This window comes from Hemicordylus capensis, chromosome 2 (genome assembly GCF_027244095.1).
Source record: "Hemicordylus capensis ecotype Gifberg chromosome 2, rHemCap1.1.pri, whole genome shotgun sequence".
In the NCBI taxonomy this organism is placed as follows: domain Eukaryota; kingdom Metazoa; phylum Chordata; class Lepidosauria; order Squamata; family Cordylidae; genus Hemicordylus; species Hemicordylus capensis.
In genome coordinates this window covers 422,346,225-422,374,130 of record NC_069658.1, presented here as the reverse complement: position 1 = coordinate 422,374,130, position 27,906 = coordinate 422,346,225, and the positions used below count along the sequence as shown (strand labels likewise).

Below are 27,906 nucleotides of genomic sequence, written 5' to 3'. Positions count from 1 at the left end.
TTCAGTACCAATGAGTTTATTCAAATCCACTTCTATAATGAGCATTAGCATTTTAAAAAAAGACTTCAGAATAGTTTGTACCCTTATGAATTACAATGTTCAGGGGTGGAAGGGGTAGCTATGACAGGAACGGTCTTGGCTGCCAGTGAGGAGACAGAATGACATTTCATCCAAGAGAAGAGGTTAAAACAAGATGGACATACCTTTTTATTGCAAATTCCAAAGTAAAAAGATGTACAGTACAAAGGAAATCAAATAAGTCAGATGTTAAACTTTCAACCCAACTTTTGTAGTAGTAGTAGTTGTAGAAGTAGGTATTTTTTAAAACACACATTCTCTTTTTCCCCTCCCCAAAACTCTTCTTTTTCTGTGTTTTTGTTTGTTTTAAAACAGAACAAAATCTAGGGACTGGGTTTTAAAGGCATGGAAATAAACATGTTATTGAATGGGGGAGGAGGAAATACGCAAACTGCAGCAAGAAACGAAAATATTTGCCCTGATATCTGTTGAGAAAAAGCTGTAGCAGTGACTGTCTTAATTAGCAGCATTAATGGCACCATCTCATTATGCTTTCCCCTCAGTCCATGGTTCTGTCCTGTGCACACCTAGAATAGCACTTTAACTTATGAACCTCAGAAAAGCATCTGAACATACGTGAATTAAATTAAGCCTCACAACACCCCTGTGAGGTAGGTAATTACCCATTTTACAGATGGGTAAAACTGAGGCACATAGAGAGGTTAGGTGACTTGCCCAAGGTCTCTCTTATACACATCTCATTCATACACATCTCATATCGGCAATGGAGCTGGAAACAGAATTCATTAGAGTCCTGTTTTCTAATATCCAGCACTAACACCTAAAAAGGTTTCACTTCTTCTAAACAAAATACACCCTCCACATGCTCACAAGCATGCACACACCCACACCTCTCTATACAGATGCAATATGCAGCAACATTGTCAGGGTAAAATTTGGATATATATGTCGCATCATCCCAAGCAAATTCTTTGAGGTTTTGTGTAAGCTTCTTTTGTTGAATTCAGCTACATCACAAAGTCCAGACTAGTTTAACAGCAGAATTTCTCTCTTTCACCAGCAAAGGGAGATTCATAATTTTGTAGATTTTGTTTTGCCTTTTTTGAGGCAGGTGGGTGGGATCTCTAATGAGTAGTGATTAATCACTTCTTAGAGCTGCTTCACACAAGATGCTTTTCCCATGTGGAGATAATCTCTGTGACTGACATAAGGAAAAATTACTCTAAGTAGTCCCATTGAAATTAAAAGGACGGGTTAGGCAGTCCCAGTTCCAATGGAATGGCTCTGTGTAATTTTTCTCATCACATCAAGCAGTGCTTTTCATCTCAGGGAGAAGTCGGTCACTTTTGAAGTGCAACATGTTTATTTTGCTATTAGTATATGGGTTGTGAGGCCTACTGTATATAGTCAGTGCTTCCCCCCTGAAGGGCCTCACCCCTCTTGGCAGAAGAGTGGAATAAAAATGTACAAAACCACAAAAAGCATGTCAGGGTAAAAGAACCAGCATGCATGCGTGACCAAACAAACTGGCTGGAGACTGAGCAAGCTTCAGCCTCCTTCCCACCTTGATGCCAAGTGCTCTCATAGCCCCATTTTTTACATAAAGTTCATACAAGAGAAAGGGGTTCCTGAGTGGGTGTGAGCCTCTCACAGTCTGTGGGCCCTACACTGAGTTCACTATGTACCCCCTGCTACGGGTCTGTTCCCTACGTGTCCTTATGGCAAAATAAACATTTGTGCCGCACTGCAGAAGCACAACATAGTTTCTTCTATGCAGTGATGATCTCTGTATAGGGAAAATGGCACGTATGAAGCTTCCCTTGCTGTCCACTTAGAGGGACCATAACAGAGCAAGTGTTCAGTGAAGCCACCTAGCAACTGGGGAGACATAGCTAGCATGTGAAGCGAAGGTGTCACACCTCAGCCCTTTAAATGGAAAACTGAAACGCAACATTACAAAGCAGATCGGAACAAAGAGTTTAAAGTGAAATGCGTATGCATACTATTGCCGTCCAGTGGATGGATTCAGAACTGCTGTAAGCCAAGGCCTGGGTGTCCACTGACCCATGTACAGCTAAAGCCCTATTACATACTGTTTCTGGAGAGAGCATTACCAATACACAAAAGGTAAGGAAAGAAAACAACATGGAACACCCAGTAGCGTGGAACTACCCATTTCCTGTGCCAAGGCAAGCGTAGTATCAACCTGAGAACCTTCTAGCAGGGAAGGAGTAATACACACATAGCAGGAGGAGTCAACGTTTGCAGTGGGGCTTGCTTGAAAGAGCTTACCTGTAATACCAGGTAAGGGCATTTTCATGCTGGTGCATAGCCTTGAAACTGAAGTCCTGAATATGGTGATGGAGCAGATAGTGCTTCAAACTACAGCTTCTCTAGGGTCCTTATCACCCTGGCATTTGAGCCCATCCTTTTAAGACCTTTCTTCTTACAAATCTAAACCAGTTCAGGATTATTCTTTAACCACCCCCAGCCCAAAACACACTTTTCAGATGTTCAGAACACACTTCAAAACACACTTTTCATTATCATTACACATGCAAAATCAGTGGAGCTTCATCAACTTCAGGGAATGCTTCAAGGCCACTTTGTGTGACCAACATGAATCTTGTGGTTAACTCCATAACATTTGAAGGGGAAATGTGTGCCTGTAAACATATAGTGGTTACATACATCTCATTTTCAAATATAGCATGTACTAAAAGTGGACACACTGAAAACAGTTTACATCATGACATATAATGCAGCCTCCCATTTGCTTTTAGGAGACCACACTTGATTTTTGCAAAGTAACTATACATATTTGATTACTCTGTTGCCCTGTATTGATAGCTGTGACTGCCAATTTCATACATCAGAAACTCAGCCCCAGGGAATTCTCACACTGGGCCAAATTTGGGCCAGCTGCATTATACCTGAATGTACCCTGTATGACAGGGAATTTTGTAGCTGAGTAAAGAGCTGAACTTCTCTTTTTTCAATTCCAAAGCCCAACTAATGGTTATTGGCAAAACCAGTCCAATTTGCACAGACTATCTAGTCTTTGTCTTTCCTTTTACAAACTTCAGAACAGAGAATTGGTAAAGGTTTGTAGGATGGTAACCAATCACTTAGCTTCAGAGTTTGTTTAGTTTGCATCAGATAAAAGTCATTAATGCTTCCTCCACTTTACGTGTGACACATCAAAGCAATAACATAACAAACTAATGGCAAGTATGACTGACTATTTCTAAATTATCAGTTTGTTTTATGGATATAGCTGCTACAACTATCCATTTGGCAACATCACTTCTTGCAAATTATGAACCTGGCAGGCCAGGGTTTCGACACCTGACCCTACATCTTTTTCTGATGTAGTGATGATGGCTGTAGAACCCTAACTCTGTTAAAACATGGAACAAAACAGACATCAAGCCATCTTCCCCTTGTGCAGTAAAATTGGGAATGTTTATTTCATGTTCTTTGGCTTGTGGTGGCAACATAATTCATCAAGAGCACATTTTAAAAATAAAGAGCAGGATGAACCACCGAGCCATCAAAAGATATACTAGTCTTCATTATTGGCTGCCTACACCTGGAACGGTAGTTAGGGTAAATAAAAATCATAACATCACTATGAAAATTCAGATGAGAACTCTGCTGCCTTGCCTGGTAATTGACTGAGTTTATCCCCCCCCCCCCACCATTTACTCTTTATCAGAAAATCTAAACAGGAAGGCCAAATGCAGGGTGAAACTGGGCTACATCATTGCCCTAAAATTTTACAAAACAAAACTAATGAAGGGTTATAAGTTAAAAAAAAAATTACTGCAATTTCCCAGATGTAGAAGAACAAGCCATTTCCTGCTCTTATGAAAAGCCCCTCTTTCCATATAATAAAATGAGTAATTCAAGGATTAATTTATATTTCACTCTTTTTTTTGCACTGGTAGAACTATTAGATGTAAGATTTTTTAAAAAACTGATACTGAGCCCTTCCAATCCCAAGAGTAAAAGCTGTTGACATCAAGAGGATTTCCTAGTAGAATTCAGTAACATTCCAATGACACAAAAATGAGAAAATTGCTCAGAATCATACCCCTCAAAGCACCAGTTTTAAAATTCTCCTTTTTTCTTTCATATTAAATATACCTTTTTTGCATTATTTGTTTTCACAAAGAATTTATGTGTATCAAAATTTTCCATTGACTAATAAAAACTTAAATTATTGGTGTCTTCATAAAAACAATCCAAGTATTTGCATATATGTTTTTTTTTAAAAAGACAACCATAAATTAAAATATTTAACATTTTAGATATATAAATTGTTCACAGTCTGACTAGTATCCTACAGAATATTGCCAGAATTATATCTGTAATAAAAGTCTGTGGTGTTAAAACTATGCTTTCTTCAAAGGTCTACTGTTTTTACTATTCAGTTGCAAGCTTGTGTTGCATTAGCAATACTCTCTCAGTTCTGGTTCTGTTCTGTTCTGTTCTTTTTTCTTTTTTTTTGAGTGGTGTGGGGGTTCCAGACCCAGCCATATGTTTTTTGCTAAGTGACTTGAAGTAACAAGGGATTATTCATTAGTCATCTCGATCAAAGTTCTCCCATGGCAACCCATAAAACATCCTTCTATTCATGGCTGTTCCTTTAGGAATCTCCACCACTCCTTTAACTAGATAGCCCAGAAACTAGATCATTTTCCATCCTAATTCTACCAGTCCAAAAAAGCAAATGAAGATAAAGGCAAATGTTTATATACTCTCACCAAACCAAAAATTCCAAAACTATATGCAGTAACATTTTTGGAAGTCAGGGGACATTCAAGAGAGTGAACTTAAAAATCAACAGTTTCAAAATTATTATTATTTAAATGTTCTCAGTGATTTTGAGACATTGCTGACTGATTTTTGTTTTTTATCAGCTTTCTTTAAAAAGCATTGGTCAGGCTTGTTGGTGAACAGGTTCCTTCCTTTTTCCCCTTGAATTGATATTTCTTTATATAATATATCCGTGTACGATAATATGATTGTTCTTTTTTGAACAAGACTTTTCTAATGCTCTAATTAAGCTTTGCCTAATGATGATTCCCCAACTTCTGTGAAGTGTGGCTGATTAGGACAATTGTTTAAATAAACAAACCAAAATGAAAAACAGAAGAAATATAATGCAAAAACTGGGGAAAAAAATACAAACTATTCATTTTAGCAGAAAGGATATAGCCCACAGCTTTGAAGCTGTTTGCTAATAACTTTTATTTTTAAGCAAAACTAGTGTAATGTAAGAAAATTCAAGTATTGCTAAATAATGACCCAATGTAAATATAGATTGCAGGGCATTTTTTACTCATTAAATTCAATTGCTCATTAAAATTTGACAGCACAAACACTACATGTACCAAGCTTTCCATATGGAATGGTGGTAGTCAAGCTAAAGAACAATTATGACATTTAGCCAAATCTTGCATAGAAGTGGTCAAAATATATTGCACCTCAGAACCAAAACAGAGTAAGTCTATAGTCTTTTAAAAACAGTTTCTGTTGTAAAGGTAATTTTGCAATAAAGCTTTGCTGTGTGTCTGTTTGGGAGGATTTCCTCCCCCCACCCCCCCTGTGGGCATGTACGTAAGTTGACATCATCTCAAAAGTGGAAAAAGAAAGAGAAAAATGTATTATATTTATATATATATATAAGTATATATAAAATTAAACATGGACAGTGGCATAAGCCAGAAGCCATTCTATTTAATTTTTAGTCCTTTCTTATTTACAAAAAGGCATGCCAATAAAATAAAATGGTATATTACAATATTTATAATATTCTTTTAAAAAGTTCAACCACACTTTCAGCTTTTGTTGTTGTGCTGTTTACAATGTTGCCTGTACATATGCATGTAATTTTTATTTTATTATACACATTGTAGGAGTGAGTGGGATAAGTCTAAGAAGATAGAAATATTTTGTTCCTTGTGGTATCTGATACAGTAGAATTCTTCCACTGATCTCATGATAGCTAGACTATGTATTTAAAAATCCAGCTTGGCACAGATGTCTATCAAATGGCTTGCTTTCTAAGTGACCCTTGGAGTCGGTGTCTAACTTGCAAGATTCTATAGATCAAGCCTCTGCCAGTTATCTAAAAGGCGTTGCTATCTCTTTTGTTTTGCTTTTGGAATATTGTTGAGTGGTTACGTTTAACTTTTGTTGCCCTTTTGTAAATACAATTTATTTGGTCCACATTCAAACAGCTTGTCATCCTTCATATCTAGAAGTTCAGAATACTTCCTTGACAACCCAGCATTCTCAACAATTAGCAGCACCTCCATACCTTCTTTAAGCTGCAGATGGAACACAGTGTTGGTTATGGTGCAATGCAACCTTTGGCCCGTCAGCAAGAACTATTCCCCAAATCCTGTGCCATTAAAAAAAATCTTGATGATGATTGACTTATTGAAGAATTAGGACAGAACAGAATATTTCAAAATACTGAAAGATGCCCAGGTGCTAAAAAGAAACACAAAACTGAAGAGAGGTTTTTTTGGGTGGTGGTGGGCCCAATGGTTTAGACATAAAATTAGCTGAGAGGTAGCTCTTCATCCCTACCTGAATTTGCAGGACTGCTAAAATTATTACTATACAACAATGTGGGATGAAATGAGAAGTTGGTGAAGGCACACAACATATATGATACTTTTTGTCTCAGCACTGTGCCCATATCACACTGTGTCTTTGCTTGTCAAAAGTAAGATAATTCTCCTTCATGGTTTTAAAAAGATCTTTTTGATTCGTTGGTGTTTTTTTTAATGCAGCTAGAGAAACAAATAAAACCATGCAGTGTCAGAATTCAAGCTGCAGGAAATCTGTCAATGGAAGAACAATAAGTAAAGCCCACTTTCCCAGAAACCAGCTTGTGCCCCAAGATTAGGTTTCTTGCATCTTAACACCCCATAAGAATGCAACCATTTTGCATGTATATAGGCACACAATGCTGTTAGTCCCCTCTCATGCCACTATCCCCCCTTGATAAGATTGCTTGATATAACTGCTCAAAATTGCACCTTTAAGAGACAAAGTGCTGTTGCCTGGAGCACTTATCTCTAACAGAAACAAAAAAGCATCTACACTGCAGAATGGAGGCTGAAGAGTAATCATAATATTGCAGGATATGAAACTACTGGATGGATTTTCTCGAAGCCCTGAAGGTCTCTTTGATAAGATACTGTATTAGCAACCATTCTTGAATGGTCTTCCCATCAGATGGGTTTCAGAGCAGCATTGTTGGGGTTTTCTTTTTGTTCTATGTATTTCTTTTTGTAAAAGTGCAAAAAATATATATGGCTGCATAAAGGTTGTTATACTGTACATACATACAAACAGCTTTTCATTGGTTGTTTCCACTTCTTGTCCTGCTAGAGGGTGTATGGAACGATTAAGAATTGGTAACTTGGTGAAGGGCATCGTTATAGCTAAGAATAACTCTCCAAATACAGTGTGCCGTAGTCAGTGGAGTGCCTTGAACATATGGCTTAACGCACAGCCTGGACAGCATATTGAGTGTCTTGTGGTTTTATGATTCCTCATGCATGATTCCTGATCACAGCATGCCATCATGCAAATCATTTTTATGCATTGAAACGAGCACAATTTTATTTTATTTTATTTTTGGAATCAGCCTGAGCAAGTTTGGCAGGCTGAAAACACCTGATTACCCCCATCTCTCAAACCACGGTGAAGCCCATATAATAAAGAAGTATGCAGATCATAAATACCAAAGAAACTATGACGATTAAATGACATGGGCTAAATATGTGTTGCCTCATTTCAGCTTTTTGTTGTTGCTTGGTTTGTTTTGCTTCCCCCCAATTCTAATTTTTTTTTTTGCTGCTTAAACTAAATATCAAGTATGAAAATCTAGTTTTGCATGAACAAACCCTTCAAAGTGATGATTGTTTTTCCTGGGTTTCCTTTCAATAAAATGAGAAAAATAAAATCCATTTGGCTGCTTTTGAAAAAAAAAAAAAGAACCCTAAAGCAGCAGGTCCCCCCGCCCCACTTAAGTGTGTATGTGTTTTATTTTGCTTGTTTGTCCTAAGTTGCATTGACTGATGTGGAACATGCAGTATCCACCTGCCCAAACAATATAAAATCCTTTTTTTCGCCTTTGTATTGTTTCCTGGTTTTTTTTAAATATATTTGTCTAGATGGGTCCTTTAAACAGGTGGTAGATCACTGCTTTGAGATGCAACATGGTCACACAGTAAGCAGACTATGTTTGGTATAAGATCTTCAGGTAAAGTGTCTCCACAGCTGTTCGCTATTGATATATATTTTATCGGGAAGTTTGTAAACAATCTTTTCTGCTCACAAGTTTTCTACAGTTATTATTATTATGGATCATCTCAACATTTGGATTCCCTGTCTTTTTGCCTTTTTGCTCTTTCCCTCGTCCCTTCTTCGGCCCGCTGTTTCTCTTTTTCAGGCTTCGTTACACTGTCATAGGATGGGAGGGATGCCGTGGACGGGGTGCCTTCTTTTTTCTCCCTGTTTGTCCCCCCATTTTCCATTTTGTTGGAGACATTCTTTCGGTATATAAAACCCCTCCTTACTAGGCGGGCCCTGTAAGCCCTCTGGATGACCAGCGCAGATACCTCTTCCTGCTTACGCCGTAGTGTGGTTGTGATAGGCTCATAAGACACTTTGGAAGGATTAGAAGCCACAAACCTCTCTTCCATCTGCTGCCTCAGGATGTCTAATTCACCACTATCACCCAATACACGTTTTGTGAAGGCAAACAGGATGTCCAAGCAGTGGATCCTGTCCCCACTCACCATCGGCAAGTCCATGGCAATGAGTTCGATGGTGTTAGGCTTAGGGACACGGAGAGGATGCTCTAAAGCATCTGCAAAGTCTGCCAATTTGCAGTACTCTATGAACTGTGTGGCATCAGGATCAAACTTCTCCCAGATCTCGTAGAAGGTCTCAAAGTCATCTTCACTCAGTGGATCAGCACTTTCCTCCGTAGCCACACTGAAATTCTCTAGAATGATGGCAATGTACATATTGACCACAATCAGAAAGGAGATGATGATGTAGCTAACAAAGAAAAAGATCCCCACAGAGGGATTGCCACAGTCACCTTTGCCGCCACTCCCAGGGTGCTCCTTTTCCAAATCACAGTCCGGGGGCCGGTTCAGGATGGGCAAGAGCAAGCCATCCCACCCAGCTGAGGTAGTGACTTGGAACAAGCAAATCATACTGTTTCCAAAAGTCTCAAAGTTGAACATGTCATCAATGCCAGCCTCATGTTTGACATAGGCGAAGTTTGACATCCCAAAGATTGAAAAGATGAACATAACTAAGAAGAGCAGGAGGCCAATGTTGAACAAGGCAGGCAAAGACATCATTAAGGCAAAAAGCAAGGTGCGGATCCCTTTGGCTCCTTTGATCAGGCGCAGGATACGGCCAATGCGGGCCAGGCGGATGACTCTGAAGAGAGTAGGTGACACAAAATATTTCTCTATGATTTCAGCCAAGAACATACCTTAAGCAGATTGGGAGGAAAAAGATAGTGTTACAACTTCATTGTTCAGCTTCTGAATCTTTGCATTCAACGGTTTCCAGAAGCATGCAAAATTGGCCAATATCTGGAAACAATATACTATACCAGAAAGATCATTGGTTTAATCAAGACTGACAATCTTTATCTATCTATTTGCATGTAACTTGCTCCCCATCTTAATAATGCTAGTGACTATTTGCCAAGCAATATAATTCAGAAGAATAATTGTAGAAGACAAAATAATATTTACTCCCCAAAGCTCTTGAATGATTCTCTCTACGCTTAGCAAAAAAGATTTGACCATACACATACAGTGGATTCCTTAAATGAGGAATATAATACCGATTCGATAACACTGATTCTAAAAGTACTGCACTGGCTGCCGATATGTTTCCGAATGAAATGCAAAGTGCTGGTTATTACCTATAAAACCCTTAATGGCTTAGGTCCAGGGTATTTAAGAGACCGCCTTCTCTGTTGTGAACCCTGTAACCTAGTAAGATCATCTGGAGAGGTCTGGTTACGGTTGCTGCCAACGCGTTTTGTGGTAACTCAGGACTGGGCCTTCTTTGTGGCTGCCCCAGGGCTTTGGAAGGTGCTCCCTGCTGAAACAAGAGCATCCCCTTCTCTGTTTGCTTTTAGGAGGACCCTGAATATGTACCTGTTTTCCCAGGCTTTTAACTGAAATTTAAATGTTAAATTTTAGTGTGTTTTTATCTATTTTGATTTTATCTGTTTTTATGAATTTTAAATCTTTTATATTTTGTATTATGTTTTACTCTGTACACCGCCTAGAGATTTCTATATTAGGCGGTATAGAAATTCAACAAATACATAATAATAAATAAATAAAAACAAAATCTGTTTGGGCAATGTTACAGCACCAACCAGTATCCTAATTAGCACTGTGTACCTGCTGCCAGTGAGGACTGTGTGACCTGCTCCAGGAATCCCTAAATGCATATCGAGAGCAGCATGGTGCATTGGGGGATTCCTTCGGTCTTGATGCCCAACTCTGTGTATGCTTTGCCTGAATGAAGCCTGAGCATACACACGGCCCTGGCACTGGGGTGAAGGGAGTGCTTGCGCTCCCTGGCTAAAGGCCGGGGTTCAAAGTCAGGTTGGGTGGGAGGGTCCCGGTGCCATTCACGAGCAGCCCAACCCGAAATTCAATGTCTTTCGCACAAGGTCTCTAGCATTAGACTCCCTTTGAAGTGCTTCTGCATCCCAGTTGTCTTGCAGTTGCTCAAAAGCAAAGGCTTTCCTATCCTGATCCAGAGCCCCAAGTCTGCACCAGTAGTGGGTACCAGTGTCCTCTCTAATTTATTTCATCTGTGTGCGGATCACATGCATTCAGAATGGGGCCTTCCAACCTGAGCGGGATCTAAAATGAACTGAGTGGACATCAAAAAACTTGTGAGCGCACGCATGTGCGCATGCCTTAGGAGGGAACACTGGTGGGGACCAATGCACATGGAAGCTTTATTCATTTCAGTGGAGGAGGCAAATCTGATGTGTGCAAAGGAATGCACAAGGGAAGACTGATATCCTCTAAAGAATACTGAAGCAATCAGGGCAAATCACTCTTTGAAATCTACTTTCAGTTTACAGAAGGAGAAACAGTTTGAAAAATTAAGTTCAGCTAAATAAATGATAATCTATACTGGCCTAGGACCTGTGCATCAGCTAGGTGTGCCTGTTGCAGGCTGGGCATCAGCACCTAGCACTCTTGGACAGAGGGTAGCATCCTAGCACCTTAGCAGGACCCATCTCTGGTTCCTGCCTGGAGGTCCCTTTTATTCTGGCACTCTTCTCAGCACTGGGCAGGCTCCCCCCACCCTCACTCCGCTTTATAAAACATTTCAATGCCAAGGACTCCATCCAAAGCGCAGCTAGTACTGTTTATTTATAAGACTGAAGATTCAAGATTTCAACTTTTGATGAAACTCAGTTTCAGTTCAGCCTCCCCTCCCTCTATTGTGCAACTGGCATTTTCACTTATACAGAGAGCGAGCGAGAGAGAGACCTTTGCACCATGTGTGTATAATATATACTTACCCACAATAGAGAGAATCACAACCACAAAATCAAAAATATTCCAGCCAATAGTGAAGTAGTAGTGACGCAAGGCGAACATTTTCAGTACACACTCGCAAGTGAAAAAGATAACAAAGACCAGGTTGATCCAGTAGAGGATTTCCTCCATCTGCTTGCTCTGTGTGTCCGTTTCGACCATCATGGTCACCATGTTGAGGCAGATGAGCAGCATGATTACTATATCAAATGCTTGCTGGGTCACAAAGTCAAAGACAGCTCCTTGGACTGGGTTCTGTTACATGGGACAGGAAAGACACATAGTAAAAGGACATGCCTAGTAGTGTCACTGGATTCACTTACACTTTCTCTATTTTATCTGATTTACACAAGGGGTTCATATTAAGAGAAAGGGATCTCTCAGCGGATTGCCACGTTCCAGTGCAGGAAAATGCTTCTAATTTAGTATTGTGCCTTACCTGGATTGTATTGCATATTTTGTCATTAGTAACTGGCACTGCAGTATCACAGACCAATTCAAAGGTAGAAAATCACCACTGATTACCATACTAATAGATAAACCCCTGCTAACTAGGCAAAGAGGCACCTTTTAATATGATGATTCTCTTTATTTAGCAGGGGGAGAATAACTGGCCCTATCTACCCCCAGCACAGTACCGCCAGTGACTGTTGCTGGTGTCTATCTGATGTTTCTTTTTAGATTGTGAGCCCTTTGGGGACAGGGATCCATCTTATTTATATATTATTTCTCTGTGTAAACCGCCCTGAGCCATTTTTGGAAGGGCAGTATAAAAACTGAATTAATAATAATAATAATAATAATAATAATGATGATGATGATGATGTTAGAACAATACAAACATTCAAATGTAGAGAAGTACAACATCTTTCTAGAGCTGCCTGCATAGTAACCTTAACTGTTCTAGGGGTGTGCATTTTGGAATTTTCTTGTTTCGATTTGTATCCGAATCGAAACATCCCCATTTTGTTTTGTACCCAAATTTTCTGAATCCGAATCAGCCCTATTTTGTTTTGTAGCCAAATTTTCTGAGTCCGAATCGATTTGGATTTTTAAAAAGGGTCCCAGGGCAAAAAGAGTGGGTGGTGGTGGTAGTGTCCAATGGGTAGAAGCTACCACCCAAATTTCAAAGGAATTAGGCAAAGGGCTGATTTTTTGTGTGAATTTTTTTAAAGTTTACACATCTTTAAGAATTTCCCCATAGGGAATAATGGGGATTCCAGCAAATGTATCGCTTCAAATCAAGGGGAAAGGGATGACCCAGAGCAGAGTATGGTGGGTGGTAGTGCCCAATGGGGGCAGGGAAACTTCAATAATTATTTTAAAGGAATTGGGCAAAGGCCTGATCTTTTGTGATTTGTTGAAGTTTACATGTCTTTAAGATTTCTCCCATAGGGAATAATGGAGGTTTCAGCAGCCCCATAATTCCACTTAGGGGGCACTGGGGTTGCCCAGAGCGAGGGGTTGTGTAGTGCACATAGGGTGCCAACCACCCCCATACCCACAAGCCTGTGGGGTACTGGGTTTTGTTGTTTCTGAGGTGTTCATTGTAGATTCTCTGGTAGTATATGAGATTTTCAATGAAAAACAAGAGTCCACTCTCATATGCTACCAGAGAATCTACACTCAGAACACCACAGAAACAGCAGAACCCAGCACCCCATGGGTTAGCAACCCTTCCCCTGGCCAATGTGGGGTCAGTAAAGAGTGGGAAGAAGCAAAAGAGACAATGGGGAACAAGGAGGGAATTGTCAGCAGGTCAGCCCATGATTTAGGTCACCGATCAGAAGGTTGGAAGGGTAGGAAATTCAAAGAGATGTCAAACACAAAATGGAGGTCCGAAACAATAAAACGTTTTGTAGCCGAAAGAGGGACGTTTTGTTTTGTATACAAAACTTTTGGATCTGGAAAATGGGTGTTTTGTTTTGTCTACAAAACACCCGAAACAGGCTGTTTTGGGTACAAAGTGTTTTGTATCTGAAATGTTTCGCACATCCCTAAACTGTTCTGTGACATTTGATAGTAAAAAGTACTGAGACTGCTCCACCTTTGAAAGGTCATGTGTCAATGTGAAATAGGGACATCTGAAAACAAGGCCTCATACTTAATTCATAATCTCAGCTCAGCTAATTGCTTTACTTACTCATTTGTGAACTGTAAATGTAGTATCCAGTTATGTAAATGTAAATGTAGTATCCAGAGAGAGCTCTGTCTCTGATACTATAGTAAACTATTAAGAATACAGTGCTGGCCAGCAATCAACAAAGTAATGGATTAGCAATAGCAATAGCACTTACATTTATATACCGCTTTATAGCCGGAGCTCTCTAAGCGGTTTACAATGATTTAGCATATTGCCCCCAACATTCTGGGTACTCATTTTACCGACCTCGGAAGGCTGAGTCAACCTTGAGCCCCTGGTCAGGATCGAACTTGTAACCTTCTGGTTACAGGGCAGCAGTTTTACCACTGCGCCACCAGGGATTGTATTTTGTATCCTTTTTTGTGTGTGTATTTAAATTGTCCCAACATCATACCTCTGTTCAGTATGTAAGAGAGTTGGGTTTTGTTTTTTGGGGTCACTGAATTAGAGCAAATGAACCTTCAGCAGGTTAACCAAGAGAGAGAGAGAATCTGGCACAAAACCCTTCATTTACCACCAGAAGTGAGTAAACCAGTTGACCTGTGAAAAATAGCCACAGCCTTTTTATTCTGCTTCAGGAAAAACTGTGCTGACCAAATACAATGGCTGACATGTCCCACAGAGTAACGTGAGCAGACCCACCTGCACAGCTACACATGGTGATCACCCGGTGATGCCACTGTGCAAGAGGGCAGTACTGGTACTGCTGCCTCTTGCACAATTCCACGCTGCATTCTGCTTCCATTGGGAATAATGGAAACCGCATGCAATGTGTGGTTGCACAAGAGTCAGTACTGCCCAGCGGTGTCACTGCACAGCGACAGTGACACCCTCTTGCCCAGCTCTGTCACTGGGTGATCTAGAGCCCTGCAGCAGCCTGGGAGGGTCCGCACTGAGGACATGCTGGCCAATAATATTTAGTATTTCATATACATTATCTTGTTGTAGTTCTCATAATAATCCTGGGAAGTGACGAGTATTATTATCCCCATATTGCACACGGAGGCTGAGGGTAAGAAATTGTGGCTTGCCCAAGGCCACCGGTGAGTTCATAGCAGAGGTTTTCGAAGCAGGGACTTCCTGAGCTGTAACTTATGTGTCGTAAGCATATGTGCCCAGTGGAAGGAGGTGAGTGACAGTGGCGGGGCCGGACTTCCTCCCCACTTTTGTAGCTGTCTACGTGAGTGCTGCTCGCATTTATAAAGTCTGAAGAGGGCTTCAGTCTCTTCGCCCTTATCCTACACAAGCTCTAAATGGAACAGCTCCAAGAGCAAACCTGAGAGAGAAAAGGGGGCAGCAGCATGCTAGAAAATGTGTAGTTCAGAGTGCAACATCTTGGGGCTGAACTTGAAAACTCACCAAAGGCCTTGGAATCGGCTTTTGAGGTTTCTTGGAGCCCAGTTTTTTCATGGCATTGTAGTACTTCTTCTGCTCCTCTGTCATGAAGATATCCTGACCTCCAAAGTAAAGGAAGGGGAAGAAAAGAGTGCTGGTTACAATCTATCCTCCTTTGCTTAAAGATGAAGGTACAATGGAAATGAGGCGGCATTTCTCTGCCTAGCAGTAAGTGGAAATAATGGCATGGCCACGCCTAGACAGGAAGAAAAGTTATGTTTTCTTCCTGGTTCTTCAAGTCTTACAATCTGCTTCATTCTCTTACCAAAGCTTCTAGATCCAACAGCCAACACAGATATTTCAAATTGTGGTACAGTACTGTGGAAAACCATTGGTGCGAAGCATGACCTTTGTGAACTTGATTTGGGCAGATTATATTACTGGGGTGGAAAATCACCAAGGCAGTGTGCTTTACATAAAAAGCTTGCCAACTTGGACTGCCTTCATATAGCCACATTTCGAGTGGCCATCATGGCATACATTGCATAAGGGATTGAGGCCCATGTTTTAAAAGACACTGCTTATGATACAGTGACATAATCCCATGTGCATGAAAGAGGCTTTCAGCTGCCAACATATGCAGGGAAAAATGTTCTATATGCCCTCGGAGTTCTGCCTGCCAGAGCCAATAACAGAAGCCCTATACATATATGGGACCCTGTATTGCAACCAAGGTTAATGCATGAAGAACAATTAAAAATGAGGTTGCAAATATAGCAGCTGATATTCTGATGAATGAAGGGAGGACATTGTGGGAGGCTGCTCTTAATGCACCCACTTCCAGAGTGTGTGGGCTGTGCGACCTTCAGGGACATATTTCAAGAAAGCACAGAGCACTTCCTGAAGCAGGGAAATGCAATGAAAATAACACACACACCTGCCCTGCACCGTGCTCTGGTAGTGGGGGAAAGCTTCTGGCTATGAGGACACAGCCTTCTACCGTGTCCTTGCTTTGTTAGTCAGAATGTAACAAAGAAGGTTGTGGTCTCATAGGAGTTCGAGATCTTACCCAGTGAGAGTTTGACCTCTCACGAGATCTATAAAGCCTGCCAAGGCTGGGCCTGTGATGAGACAGGCATGGAGGTGGCAGCCAGTGAAGGCTCTCCAGTGGGAATCTAGAGAGAGACTGGGAATGAGCTCAAGAGCAAGCTGTTGAGTTTGGCGGAGGTGGGGATAAAGGTCCTGCTAACCCCTCTGCTCTTTCAGCAACCGCCGTTCGCTGCTGGGGCTCAGCCAAGCAGTTACTTCACCTCAGCCCACTCCAACTTGCAGTCTGCATGCATAATATGGTAGCCAAAGATTAGATTATGAATGAGAGGCCAAGTCACTTCCCTAGAGAGGATGTGGTGGCTGCAGAGACTGGCTTCCTGGGGTTGTCTCATCCTACAAGGAGAGGCTAATCCCAAGAGACATCCAGACCACCTGCTTAGACTTCCTGTATGGCCAAGCTCCAGGGAGGCAGCAGCACCTGCAAGGAGACATTCTCCAAGAGGATATATCCCTGCATGGCCAACCCAGGGACAGAAGGGGAGGCAATGCTACGTTGCCGAGTGACAGAAGTTATTGGCTGTACATATGATTTTATTTCAAAGGTCTGCTCTTGCAAGAAGACATCCTAGGACTGATTCCCATTTACATACATTCAGCACTTGATTACCCAGCATGTCTTTCAGCTGAATGTGTGAGCTGACTACACTGAAAATAGGTACTAATAGAAATTATATGTGTACATTTGATTTGTGATGATCATTCACACATTAATGCCACTATCTGATAACTGCAGTGGTGAGTTATGTGTGTACCAGCCTAAACTAAAATCTTAACTGGTTGATCATTTTTGGTGGGGAGTATTTAATTAGCTATTGGGTGATAATTCAGTGGGAACCCTGCATGCTACATAATATAAAGAGTTGACCTATCTTTTTCTTTTGCTGATTGAAGTTGTCAATAATGACACCAATGAAGAGGTTCAAGGTGAAGAAGGATCCAAAGATGATGAAGATGACAAAGTAGATGTACATGTAGATGTTGTCTTCATACTTGGGCTGCTGATCTACCTGTGTATACAAGCAAAACACAAACATTTCAGAAGCTATAGTCTCTAATAGGCATTTAATTCTTCCCAAGGTTTGAAACACTGCTTGGAAACCATTGTGATTGATATAGGGACCATTCACATGACCAGCCCTTTCTGGGAGGAGAGGGTTAAACAGAGTACAGAGGCTCACCTGGAATATTAGAACCCTCTCCTCCTCAGCACCTGTCAACAGAAACATCTGCTTTGCAGTCGTGTGGGTGCCTATGGTGGATTTTGCAGCTTCCAGGGCCAGTGACCATGGAATGCTGTGGCTTGCGAGGCCAGGGGGAGGAGCCCTCATGCGTGGGCTGCCTCTCTGCTTCCTGTGCATTGCATTTTGGGATAATGGAAGACTTCTTCTTCCTGATCCCAGCTCTGCAGATCGCCACCACGCTGGTCATCTGGGTGCATGATCGGCAGAGACAATAGGAGCCTTCCTGCCTCCCCCACCCCGTTCCCCTCTATTTGGTCATGTGAATAATCCCATATTGTTAAAAATCTGATGATCAGATGCACTCTCAGAATTATGCTCATTGCACCAACATTTTATGGGGATCCAAAACTCCATCAGGAGTGGGTTTTCCCATTCACTTCAGTGATGTGGAAGCTTTCACCATCTGAACTGAAATGGATGAGCAAGCTTTTGCATCAGTGTTTCATGAAGACGAAAAAGACGAATATTTATATACCGCTTTTCAATAAAAGTTCCCAAAGCGGTTTACATAGATATAAATAAATGAATAAAATGGCTCCTTGTCCCCAAAGGGCTGACAATCTAAGAAAGAAACATAAGATAGACCCCAGCAACAGCAACTGGAGGGATGCTGTGCTGGGGATGGATAGGGTCAGGTCCTCTCCCCATGCTAAATAAAGAGAATCATCACTTTTAAAAGTGTCTCTTTGCTCAGTTAGCAGGGGTTTGCTCCATGAGCAGCAAGCATAATACCAGTCCTTTACACTCAAAGAGCAGCTGGACTGAGGCAATGGCCAAATCTTTAATTTGTACGAAATGATGACCCTTCAAGATATAATAATATAGTCACAGTTGTTTTAAAAGCAGCTATATGATTATGGTGACAGGAGTAATATGTATATTACCTTTCTAGAATCTACGGCTGCATACATTATGTCCATCCAGCCCTTAAAGGTAGCCTATTGGGGGGAAAGCACACATTCTTTTTAGAGGAGAATGCATTTCCTAGTTTAAAATATAAAACTGAACAAGTGAGTTGTGCAAAAAGGAACTGATAGCAACCTCTATTTTTAGATTAAATGACACATAACATTATTTACACATTTTATTCAGAAATACCTCCAACTTTGTTTTTAGCCTGGTCTACTGATATTTGTTTGTTCAAATATTTGTTTGATATTTGTTCCTTCAAGAACCTCAGGGAGGTGTACATAGTTCCTCTACTCACATTTGATCCTCACAGCAACCTTGTGAGGTAGATCATTCTGAGAAATAGAGACTAGCACAAGATTACTTCTGTCCATTTTCCCTCTATGACTTAGATTAACAAAAATGTAATAAACATGACACATGAATTCAGGCTTCTTCTTTGCTCAATTTATCATTTTCTTAGCAATCACTTTAATTCAAGTTATAGCCTAGTTTCAAGTTTTTCTCCATAGGAGGAATTTACAAGAGAGATGTTCATTTCAAGGACATGTGAATGATGGATGTAGACTGCATTTCAGGCACTGAACATAGATTACAATTTATCCAACAATTGAGCTCAAAGTGACATGACTTTTGTAGCAATATACAAAAGTAATAAACCCATTTTTAAAAATAGAACTTTGGAACAATAATAGATATCATTGTCATCTTTGTTTCACAGAACGGCATAGACCATTCAAGACATGGAAAAGTGGACAATTTCAAGACAAGGAAAAGTGGACAATTCAATGGAAGAATCTTCCATCACTGCTGCACAAAGAGCCCTTCAAAGAATGGTTCACAAAACCCTATCAAAGCAAATCATCAGATTCCAAGAAGATGGTACTGTGGCAGATGCAGAACAGACTGGAAGACCATGTTCTTCCAGAATGAAGAGGAACATCAGACAAGTGTGTGCAAGCATATTGAACAGTCCATTAGAATCAACAAAACAAAGATCTTTGGAACTTCTTTTGGAAAGCAAGCAGGTGAGCAACAAGGATGGGGAATGCCTACTCGATCCATTGTGCACACGCCCACACCTGTCTGATGGGAGGTGTCCAACTGCACAGACAAAGGGAGTAGGGGTGCCTGCTTTGCCTGCAGCATCCCAACCTAGGGGAGGCCCTGACCCTTCCTTATACAGACAGTACTTAAGATTTAAACAGACATAGATGTCTCAACTGACAACAGTGGGCCTGAAGCCACTTAGCTCTAGGGATGTGCACAAAATTGCTTTGCCCAGTTCGATTCAAATCCAAAGTTTATTCGAACCCGTCTGGGCATGTTTGGTTCTGGCACCCCTCGAACCCCTCACCCGGTTCAGTTCAAATTCAAACCGAACGAAGAACAGGGACCATTGGATCTGCTGCTGGTTTAGTTTCCTTGCTGTCTGAAGATGTTCCAGGTTTCTATGGTCTATGTGGACAATGATGGGATGCCAGGCTAAATAATGCCTACAGGCCTCAAAAGCAGCCTTCATAGCCAGCCGCTCCTTCACCCACATTTTATAGTTCAGTTCTGAAGGGGTGAGCTTTCACAAGAAATATACACAGGCCTGAGCTATTCACTTTCAGAAGGGCCTTGAAGGAGGATTGCCAATACAGCAACATCGGAGGCGTTCGCTTCCACAGTGAATGGTTTCTGGGGATCTAGGGATCACAGAAAGGGGTGGTAATGAAGTACTGTTTTAGTTCCTTGAATGCTTGGTGGGCTGCAGGGGTCCACTGGAATGTGAGTTGGTGTTTCAAGTGATCTGTCAGGGGAGCTGCCAGGATGGAAAACTGGGGGATGAACTTGAGGTAATAGTTGGCAAAGCCCAGGAAACATTGAAATCTTATATGGAAGTTGGGGGCTGCCAGTGTAGAAGTGCTTAGACCTTCTGGGGATCTGCGCAGACCCCATCAGGGGTAATGATGTGACTGACGAACTCTACTTGGTACAGATGGAAGGCACATTTTTACAGAGCTACTGTTCCCGCAGAATACCGCTCATACATTTGCAACATGTTATTTGAAAGAGGTGGGAAGAATCAGGATATTGTTGAGATATACATTACAAACTAATCTAAAAAGTATTGAAACATATTATTCATCAAATGTTGAAAGACAGAGGGAGCATTACACAGCCCAAATGGCATGACTGTATATTCAAAATGCCCATATCGGGTTCGGAAGGCAGTCTTCCATTCATCACCTTTCCAGATATGGACCAGATTGTATGCTCCTTGTACATCCAATTTGGTATATCTGTGTTCCTCGAAGGTGTCAAATAGTTCAGGGATCAAGGGTAGTGGGTATTGGTTCTGCACAGTAATGCTATTGAGTGCCCAGTTGTCATCACATCATCTCAGTTCCCCACACTTTTCCTTCACAAACAGAACAGGTGCTCCTGCTGGTGAGGTGGACGGACGGATAAATCCACACGGTAAATTTAGGCTGCTAATTCTGGCTCCAACAAGGGACACATACAGGCCACTGAGATGCGCCCCCCTGGTACCAGGCAATGGCACAATCATAGTGTCTGTGTGGTGGCAAGGTGTCTGCTTCTACTGGGCCGAAAACAACTTGGAACTCAACATAGTCTATTGGCAAGATGCATTCCATAGCTGGAGTGGCTGTAGACAAGATCACTGCCTTTCGGCCACACTCATAGTGTTGTAGGCAGCATTTGGAAGGGTTCATGTTGGGTAAGCCATGTTACCCCCAATACCACAGGAAAGCAGGGGGGTGCTGCCACGTTCAAAACCAGCTGTTCCTTATGGTTCTGGATCTCCAACCCCAGAGCCAGTGTTTCCCAACTTACTGAACCTGAGAGTAGTGGCCGGCCAGCAATTGTTTCCACTGGTACAGGAACTCACTTGCAGATCATGGGAACCTTATGTTGTCTCACAAAAGCTTAATCTATGAAGGAACTTGAGGCCCTGGAATCAATCATAGCAGTGGTATGAAGTTTGCATGCCCCTGGGAGTTCCAGAACATGCCCCCTTGTCCACCACAGTGGAAGAGGCTGGACTGAGCCATTCACAGGCTTGTCCTGTCACAAGGGGCCCATTCATCCCTGGGACATGACTGTTTCCAGTGTTAGGCTCCTTAGCCAGATAATAAGTAACAAAATGTCCAGGTTGTCCACAACAGAAACACAGGTTAGGATTATGATGACACGTTCCCCCCCCCCCGGGGGGTTATGTGAGGTCAGGCTCCCCTGACTCCTCACATAAGGCTCCTCCAGCAGAGGGTGGGCTGGAGGAAGAACAACCCATTGCCTGGAGCCTGGGAGCAGAGTGGCTTTTTCAACTTTCTAGGCAGCCCTTGAAGTGGAGGCTTGAGGTAATCAAATCAGAGAGTGAGGTAGGAGGCTCTACCCGGACTAATTCATCTAGGATTGCATCATCTAAACTTTCCTGCAACTAATCTATAAGGGCCTCCTCATTCCAAAGACCTGAGCACAAATCTGGAAGGCACTAGCATAGTCCAACATGGATCCGATTCCCATCCCCTGGTGCAAATAGCAGATCTTCCTGCTCAATGAAGAATGCTTCCTGCTCAATGAAGAATGCTTCCTGCTCAATGAAGAATCAAGGCCAGTCATCCAGACAGGGGCTGGGTTCCAACAAATATGGGGTTGCCCATCTGGCAAGCCCTGCCCTTCAGGAAACAAGTCGAATGTGGTCTGTAGGAAAGTCTTCTGGCTGTAATTCTATGAAAAGGCCACATTGCACCAGTAATGCGGAATATATCTCAGGGCCCCCTTCATATCATTCTGGACACCTGGCATGAGGTTGGGTTGAGGCAGGTTGGGTGGCTGGGGACCCAGCAGTCTACAGCTGAAGTTACAGAGCAGAAATCTTAGTCTGCATGTCTGCCTGCTGGGCTTTCAGTGTCTGGTTCCGAGCACTGAGTGCCTTCATTCCTGTCTGATGGGCTTCACCAAGCTATTGTATCATGCAGGGGCAGACAGTGTGAGGACAGCAGGGGAGCTAAGTGGAAGTAGAGGTCAGGTTGCAAGCCAGGGTCAAAAGCCAGGAAGTCAGGTCCACATAGGAGGAATGGGAAATCAGGTCTAGTCAAGCAAAGGTCAGGAGCCAGGAGATCAGGTCCATGCAGGAGCAGGCAAGTCAGGTCAGTCAAAACCATTCTCAGGATGAAGGGGAAGTTCCAGAGGCACAGGATCCCCCAAGCTGGAGCGGGGGGCTCTTATGTCCTGTTTCTTTGGCCAGGTCTTTGGAGTCTTTCTCAGGCTCAGGGTCTCTCTTGGATGAAGCAGGACCAGGCTCACGGTCTGTATCAGATGAGGGCTGGGGGTCAGGTTCAGGGTCTGTCTCAGATGAGGAGGAGTTGGACTCGGGGATCATGAAACCATCATCCCCAGCCACAGTGGCCAATTGTCAAGGATTATGGGAGCTGTAGTTCAGCAACCACAGGAGGGCTGAAGTTTTGCAGCCCTGCCCTACATCAATAGCAACAGAAGAACTGCTTGGCCTTCTAAATCTTGACTGGTAAATGGACTGATGGAAATAGCTGACTTCACCATCTTTCCTGAAATTAACTAGTCTAAAGATTAACATTAGGTCCAGGTACATTCCCTGCTCTCCTTTCAGTGGAGAAGAGCAATACTATATAGATGATAAAGCTGCATGAGGGAAATGATTGCATGGATCTTCATACAAGGAAGCTGCTTTAGGATTCCAGGCTTTTTTGCAATTGTGAACCATTTAACAGATTTTCTATATGCAAAATCTACCAAGAGATGCCAAGCTGCAAGTGCAAAACTTACTATTTGCAGAAGGGCCAGGTACCCTGCACCCACGTTGTCAAAGTTAATCTTTACATTCTTCCACCGGATCTCTGTTCCATTGGGGTCCATAATTTTCTCACAGTCGGATTTGTTGTTGACCTCCTCTATCAAGAATCGATACTCAGACGTCTCATTAAAGCAGTAATGGTACTTTCCAGCAAAAAGGTTAACACCCATTATGCTGAAAATCAGCCAGAAGATAAGGCAGACCAACAACACATTCATAATGGATGGGATAGCGCCCACCAAGGCGTTCACAACCACCTGTATTAGAAGGGGAGGAGGGAGGAGAGAGTTTCAGTACAGAGAGATGAGAACTAAAAGCAAAACATAAACATGCCTAGTTTTAGTGGGGGGAATTGAAAGCAAGGCTAGTCACAAGCATCTGTTTTAATCCAAAAAGATTCTGTCTGTCCATCATCCATTGTTCTCCAAAAGCCTTTATATTTCAAGAGCAATGTTAGTCACCTAATTATATTTCTTGTCATAAAATGATTATTTTTTTTTGCAGAATGAATAAAATCAGGAAAAAGTAGAGGTCTCCATCTTGATAATAAATGGACTCCTGGCTGACTCCAACAATTAGGTCAGAGAAAAACATTTGTGGAGTTTATGTTTAAATAATTTCTGCCGGCAATTATTCCCCACTTTAAAACCAGACTACAGAATTTGTGAGTCTCATTTCTCGTACTCCCATGCACACACATAGGGAATTTGGAATAACTGATTTCAAATGGGAGTAGGAATGGGTACTAAAATTGTTCTCCTACAACTTAGCGTAGCTTAGTATAAAAACGATCATGGTTTTATTGATTGTTTGATAAGCAAGGCCAACTATTTCCAAAGAGCTGAGCATGCATGTCCGCAAGCTCAAAATAAAAGCCATATTCCCTCCTCTGTACCACTGCAAATGAAAATGCTTTATAGGGTTTCTCCCTCCTCATTTCTTGTTCTTTTCTTGCTCTACAGATGTTATTTTCACAAGGTGCTTGAAGGAAAAGTAATATGACTTTAACAAAGCTAGAGTAGTTGTCATTTAAATCTGTAAATTGGATTGCCTGTATTAGCAATTAATGAAAAGATTTAAACACTTCCTCTGCTTCTTTTAAATAAATAGCGCTTCACTCTTTCCTGCTACTTGGATTCAGGTTCTTGTCTTTTAAGATATATCCCTCTTTTACATTTTGAATAGGAAAAAGCATGATTAGTATAGCATTTGACAAGCACTTATAAAGCAGTTAACACATGTATTTTGTTGTCACAGTTTCTGAAAGTGTAACTCCAGGGTTGCCATGTTACATCTTTAACTCCATAGGACAGGGACTGATTAATGTTGATACAGGGCCCAAGGCCATCATAATGGAATTATATTATTCCACCTGGCTGCAGCAGAGGGAAAGGTCAGAGAGCTGGGCCCCTTTCACTGGCCTAGCTGGGAAAATTTGTGATTTGGCTCCTCAGTCATTCCACCTGCAGCCAGTCAGCCCCCATCCATCAAAAATGTTGATGGAAATTTTAATTTATTTTTTGCTTTTTAATAATATTATAACCTGCTTTGGGAACTCACATTGAAAAATGGAATAAACATCTAGAAACCAAATAAACAAATATTAAGAAGTCGCAGCTACCTTCCCCCCCCCATTTGCAGAAAAAGGATGCATAATGCACTGTTTATCCTTGCAAAGGGAATGGTATTTAGCTTCTCTTGCTTCCTGAGTGATACCTGAGTATTCCTGAGTCTGAGTGATACCTATTAAGGCTCCATTACAAGGCAGTTACATTTCGTGCATTAAACACCTCAGCCAGCAGTCTCTAAGGCTTCTTTCAGAGTGAATTAGGGTTAACTGGAAAGGAAGGAAGTGCAGAATGTTCAGAGGTCAGAAGTTCTGCCTCAAAATGGGGCATTTCGAGTGTTCCAAGCTCGGAACCTTCAAAAAGGGGTACTGTTCTGAGCTCGGAATGGAATGACCTGTTCTGAGGTGGAATGTCCTGACCCCTATCTGGCTGCCATTTTGGATTCCAAAATGGTGGCCGGAACGGTCTGGCAGGACAGGGGTCTTTCTGTCAGAACAACCAGCTTGCCTAATTGTTCAGACAGAACACTTAGTGCATTTTGCATTCCATTCCACGCTTGGAATGGAATTCAAAATGCATTTCATGCACACCCCTGCTGGACAGCACTGGTGTACATTGCATCATCACTTCCTCAAGTGTCAGCAGGTGGTGCTGCTGCTTTACCTAGTTCTGCTTAAAGCAACACTAGTTAGGAAAGGTGTATTCTTAGTGGCCACTTCATACAGGACAATCTACATGAAAGTGCATAATTATTTGCAGAAAAATATGAGAAGTGTGAGGCAGCCTCCAGAGTGCAATCCAAAATTACGACAACCAATAGCCTATTAATATCTCTATATATGCTTGCCAAAATTATATAAACCATAAGTTCAGAACTTTCAGTCTCAATGGCAGATCCTGATACGAACTTCAAAATTTACCCCTTCTTTATCCATAAAAAATTTGACACAGAGAACTAGAAAAATGTAAATCAATACAATGACTGGCCACACCATGTGACTTTAAACTATTTTGCCATTTTGGTTTGCTCTGTATCAGTCATACAATAGGATCAGTGATTTCCTGTCTTTCAGTTGACCCACTTAGATAAATATAATCAATTTATACCTTTATTTAAACAAAGTCAAAACCATCACCAACTGCTACGAGAGAGGGAACATGGCTTTTTGTGTGATGATTGTGTATTGTCAAGAAGTGCATGCAGTTTTCATAGCATTACTGTCAATCGCCCTGGAACATATAAAGAACTGAGTAAATTCTTTAAAATGTAAATTATTAGGGCATAGAGAAAAGCAAAGAACTACATTAAATGTTTCTTAGCAAAACTATTTCAGTTCCTCAATTTTGGCTCAGATGGATTGGTGCTGTATGCGATGGGATGTTTGAATCAGGACGACTAGTTCAGGAATGGGCAAAAGCTGTAAAAGTGACCCAGTATGTTAAATATTTTTCTTGCTTTTTGCTACACTAAATTCACCCCTCTAGCTCTAATTGAGGGTAAATAACTTATTGCTGTCTTCAAAATATCTAGCAGGGGAAAAAATCAGACTTGATCAGATCAGCGATCTTTCTAATTTATTAGGCTTTCTTAAAAAACAAAAAACAAAAGCCCAGCTATCCAGTTTATATCCCTTCACATAAGCCATTTGAGCTGTAAAGAGTGATTCCATACTAGGAACACTCAATCTCCCCTTGAAACACTCCCACCTTGTTTCCTTTCAGCCAGGAAGATCCACACAGGCTTATGCATACACTTCTCTTGTTGGATCAGAAACCACTTGTGCAGTTCAGAGCAGATGCAAAACCAGATCCACATCTACATTATATTGCACAAAGGGAAAACTTTAAGTTTCCTACCACGAACCCACCTGCAATTCACCAAGGGGATGCAGGCTCCCATCTGCTTCTTAGTGTGGACAGGTATATATAGCTCAAGCTGCTATTTCACCCCTTCTCACACACACACCATCTGGTGCTGATGTCACTGTTTCTTGATTGGCATCTCTAAGATATCCATTGAGCTCTCTCACTCTCTGTAGTCATGTTTTTTCATTAGCTCATTATATGATGCTTTACTTTGCAGGAAATTTGATCCGGAAATATGCCTGTTTACTAAATGATGTGCACCATACTCCTAAACATGTCTACCTGGAAGTTAATTCCAAGCTGTTCAATGGAACTAATTCCCAAGTATGCATGCACAGGAGTGCTGCCTTAAAGGATACCACTGAGCTAGTTAATCCATGAGCCAGGATTCCAAATGTTCATCAACATACTTGGCACGCAGGCTTACTTTGATTTAGAGATAGAAAATGGGTGATAGTCATGCCTAATGCTTCATGCCTTCTTTGTTTTATTACCATATTTTGAACCATAATCCCAAATTTGCCATTAGTTTGGATTCTGCTATTGTGCCAGAGACTCTTCTGTATCACTTATAGAATGTTCATTGGCCGAGGGCCAAATGTTCATTGATTAAGGGCCAGGCTGTATGTGACAATGGGACATAGGAGATCCCTGAACAGATCTCCTGTCATCATTTGCTTTTGCTAAAAGCAGTTGGGGTGGGGGTGGGGGTTAATCCTTTCCCCATCACACCATTTCCCCCAACTTAAATTGCCCCCGTCCAAGCTGCTATTAGTTGTGGGGAAGAAAACATATAGGCAAAATACAACTGCCAGCACATTTCCCCTTCCATGATTTCTAGGAGCTTCTGGTGGGTGATTTTTAAAAAGGGAAACAACAAAGGAGAAAGGTCTTATTTTCACATTTATACATTTTTCTTTAACAAGTGACCTTAGACTATCTTGTTAAGATTTGTTGTTGAGATATTTAACTTTTAGCTTAATTAAGATTAAGTAATACAGAGACTTCCAATGGCAAGCCAGTGACTACACTAGGCCATTTTGAGCACCCTGACTCAAACCAAACTATATGTGATGTAGGAGATCCATGAATGGCTCCCCTGATGTCTTTTTCTTTTGTTGAAAACAGCCAGGGAGGCTGACATGGATCAGCCCAGAGGGAATAATCCATTTTTTGATGTTTTTGGTCACAGTCAGATTGTGATACTGGAAAATGTACC

At 41.6% G+C, this 27,906-nt stretch overlaps 1 protein-coding gene across 8 annotated transcripts in view; it reads right to left on the bottom strand.

The window, feature by feature from the left end:
* Positions 1-178: 178 nt before the first annotated feature.
* The window catches only part of SCN8A (sodium voltage-gated channel alpha subunit 8), a 154,887-nt gene continuing 127,159 nt past the window's right edge, over positions 179-27,906 (bottom strand). For all 8 annotated transcript variants that reach the window (XM_053292582.1, XM_053292584.1, XM_053292581.1 and 5 more), the window contains 6 exons: positions 23,226-23,510; positions 18,386-18,439; positions 17,130-17,267; positions 15,175-15,279; positions 11,657-11,927; positions 179-9,580 (listed from right to left, as the gene is read on the bottom strand). In XM_053292582.1, the coding sequence (XP_053148557.1) occupies positions 8,439-9,580; positions 11,657-11,927; positions 15,175-15,279; positions 17,130-17,267; positions 18,386-18,439; positions 23,226-23,510 (1,995 nt within the window). In that variant the 3' untranslated portion in view covers positions 179-8,438. The remainder of the gene's footprint in view (positions 9,581-11,656; positions 11,928-15,174; positions 15,280-17,129; positions 17,268-18,385; positions 18,440-23,225; positions 23,511-27,906) is intronic.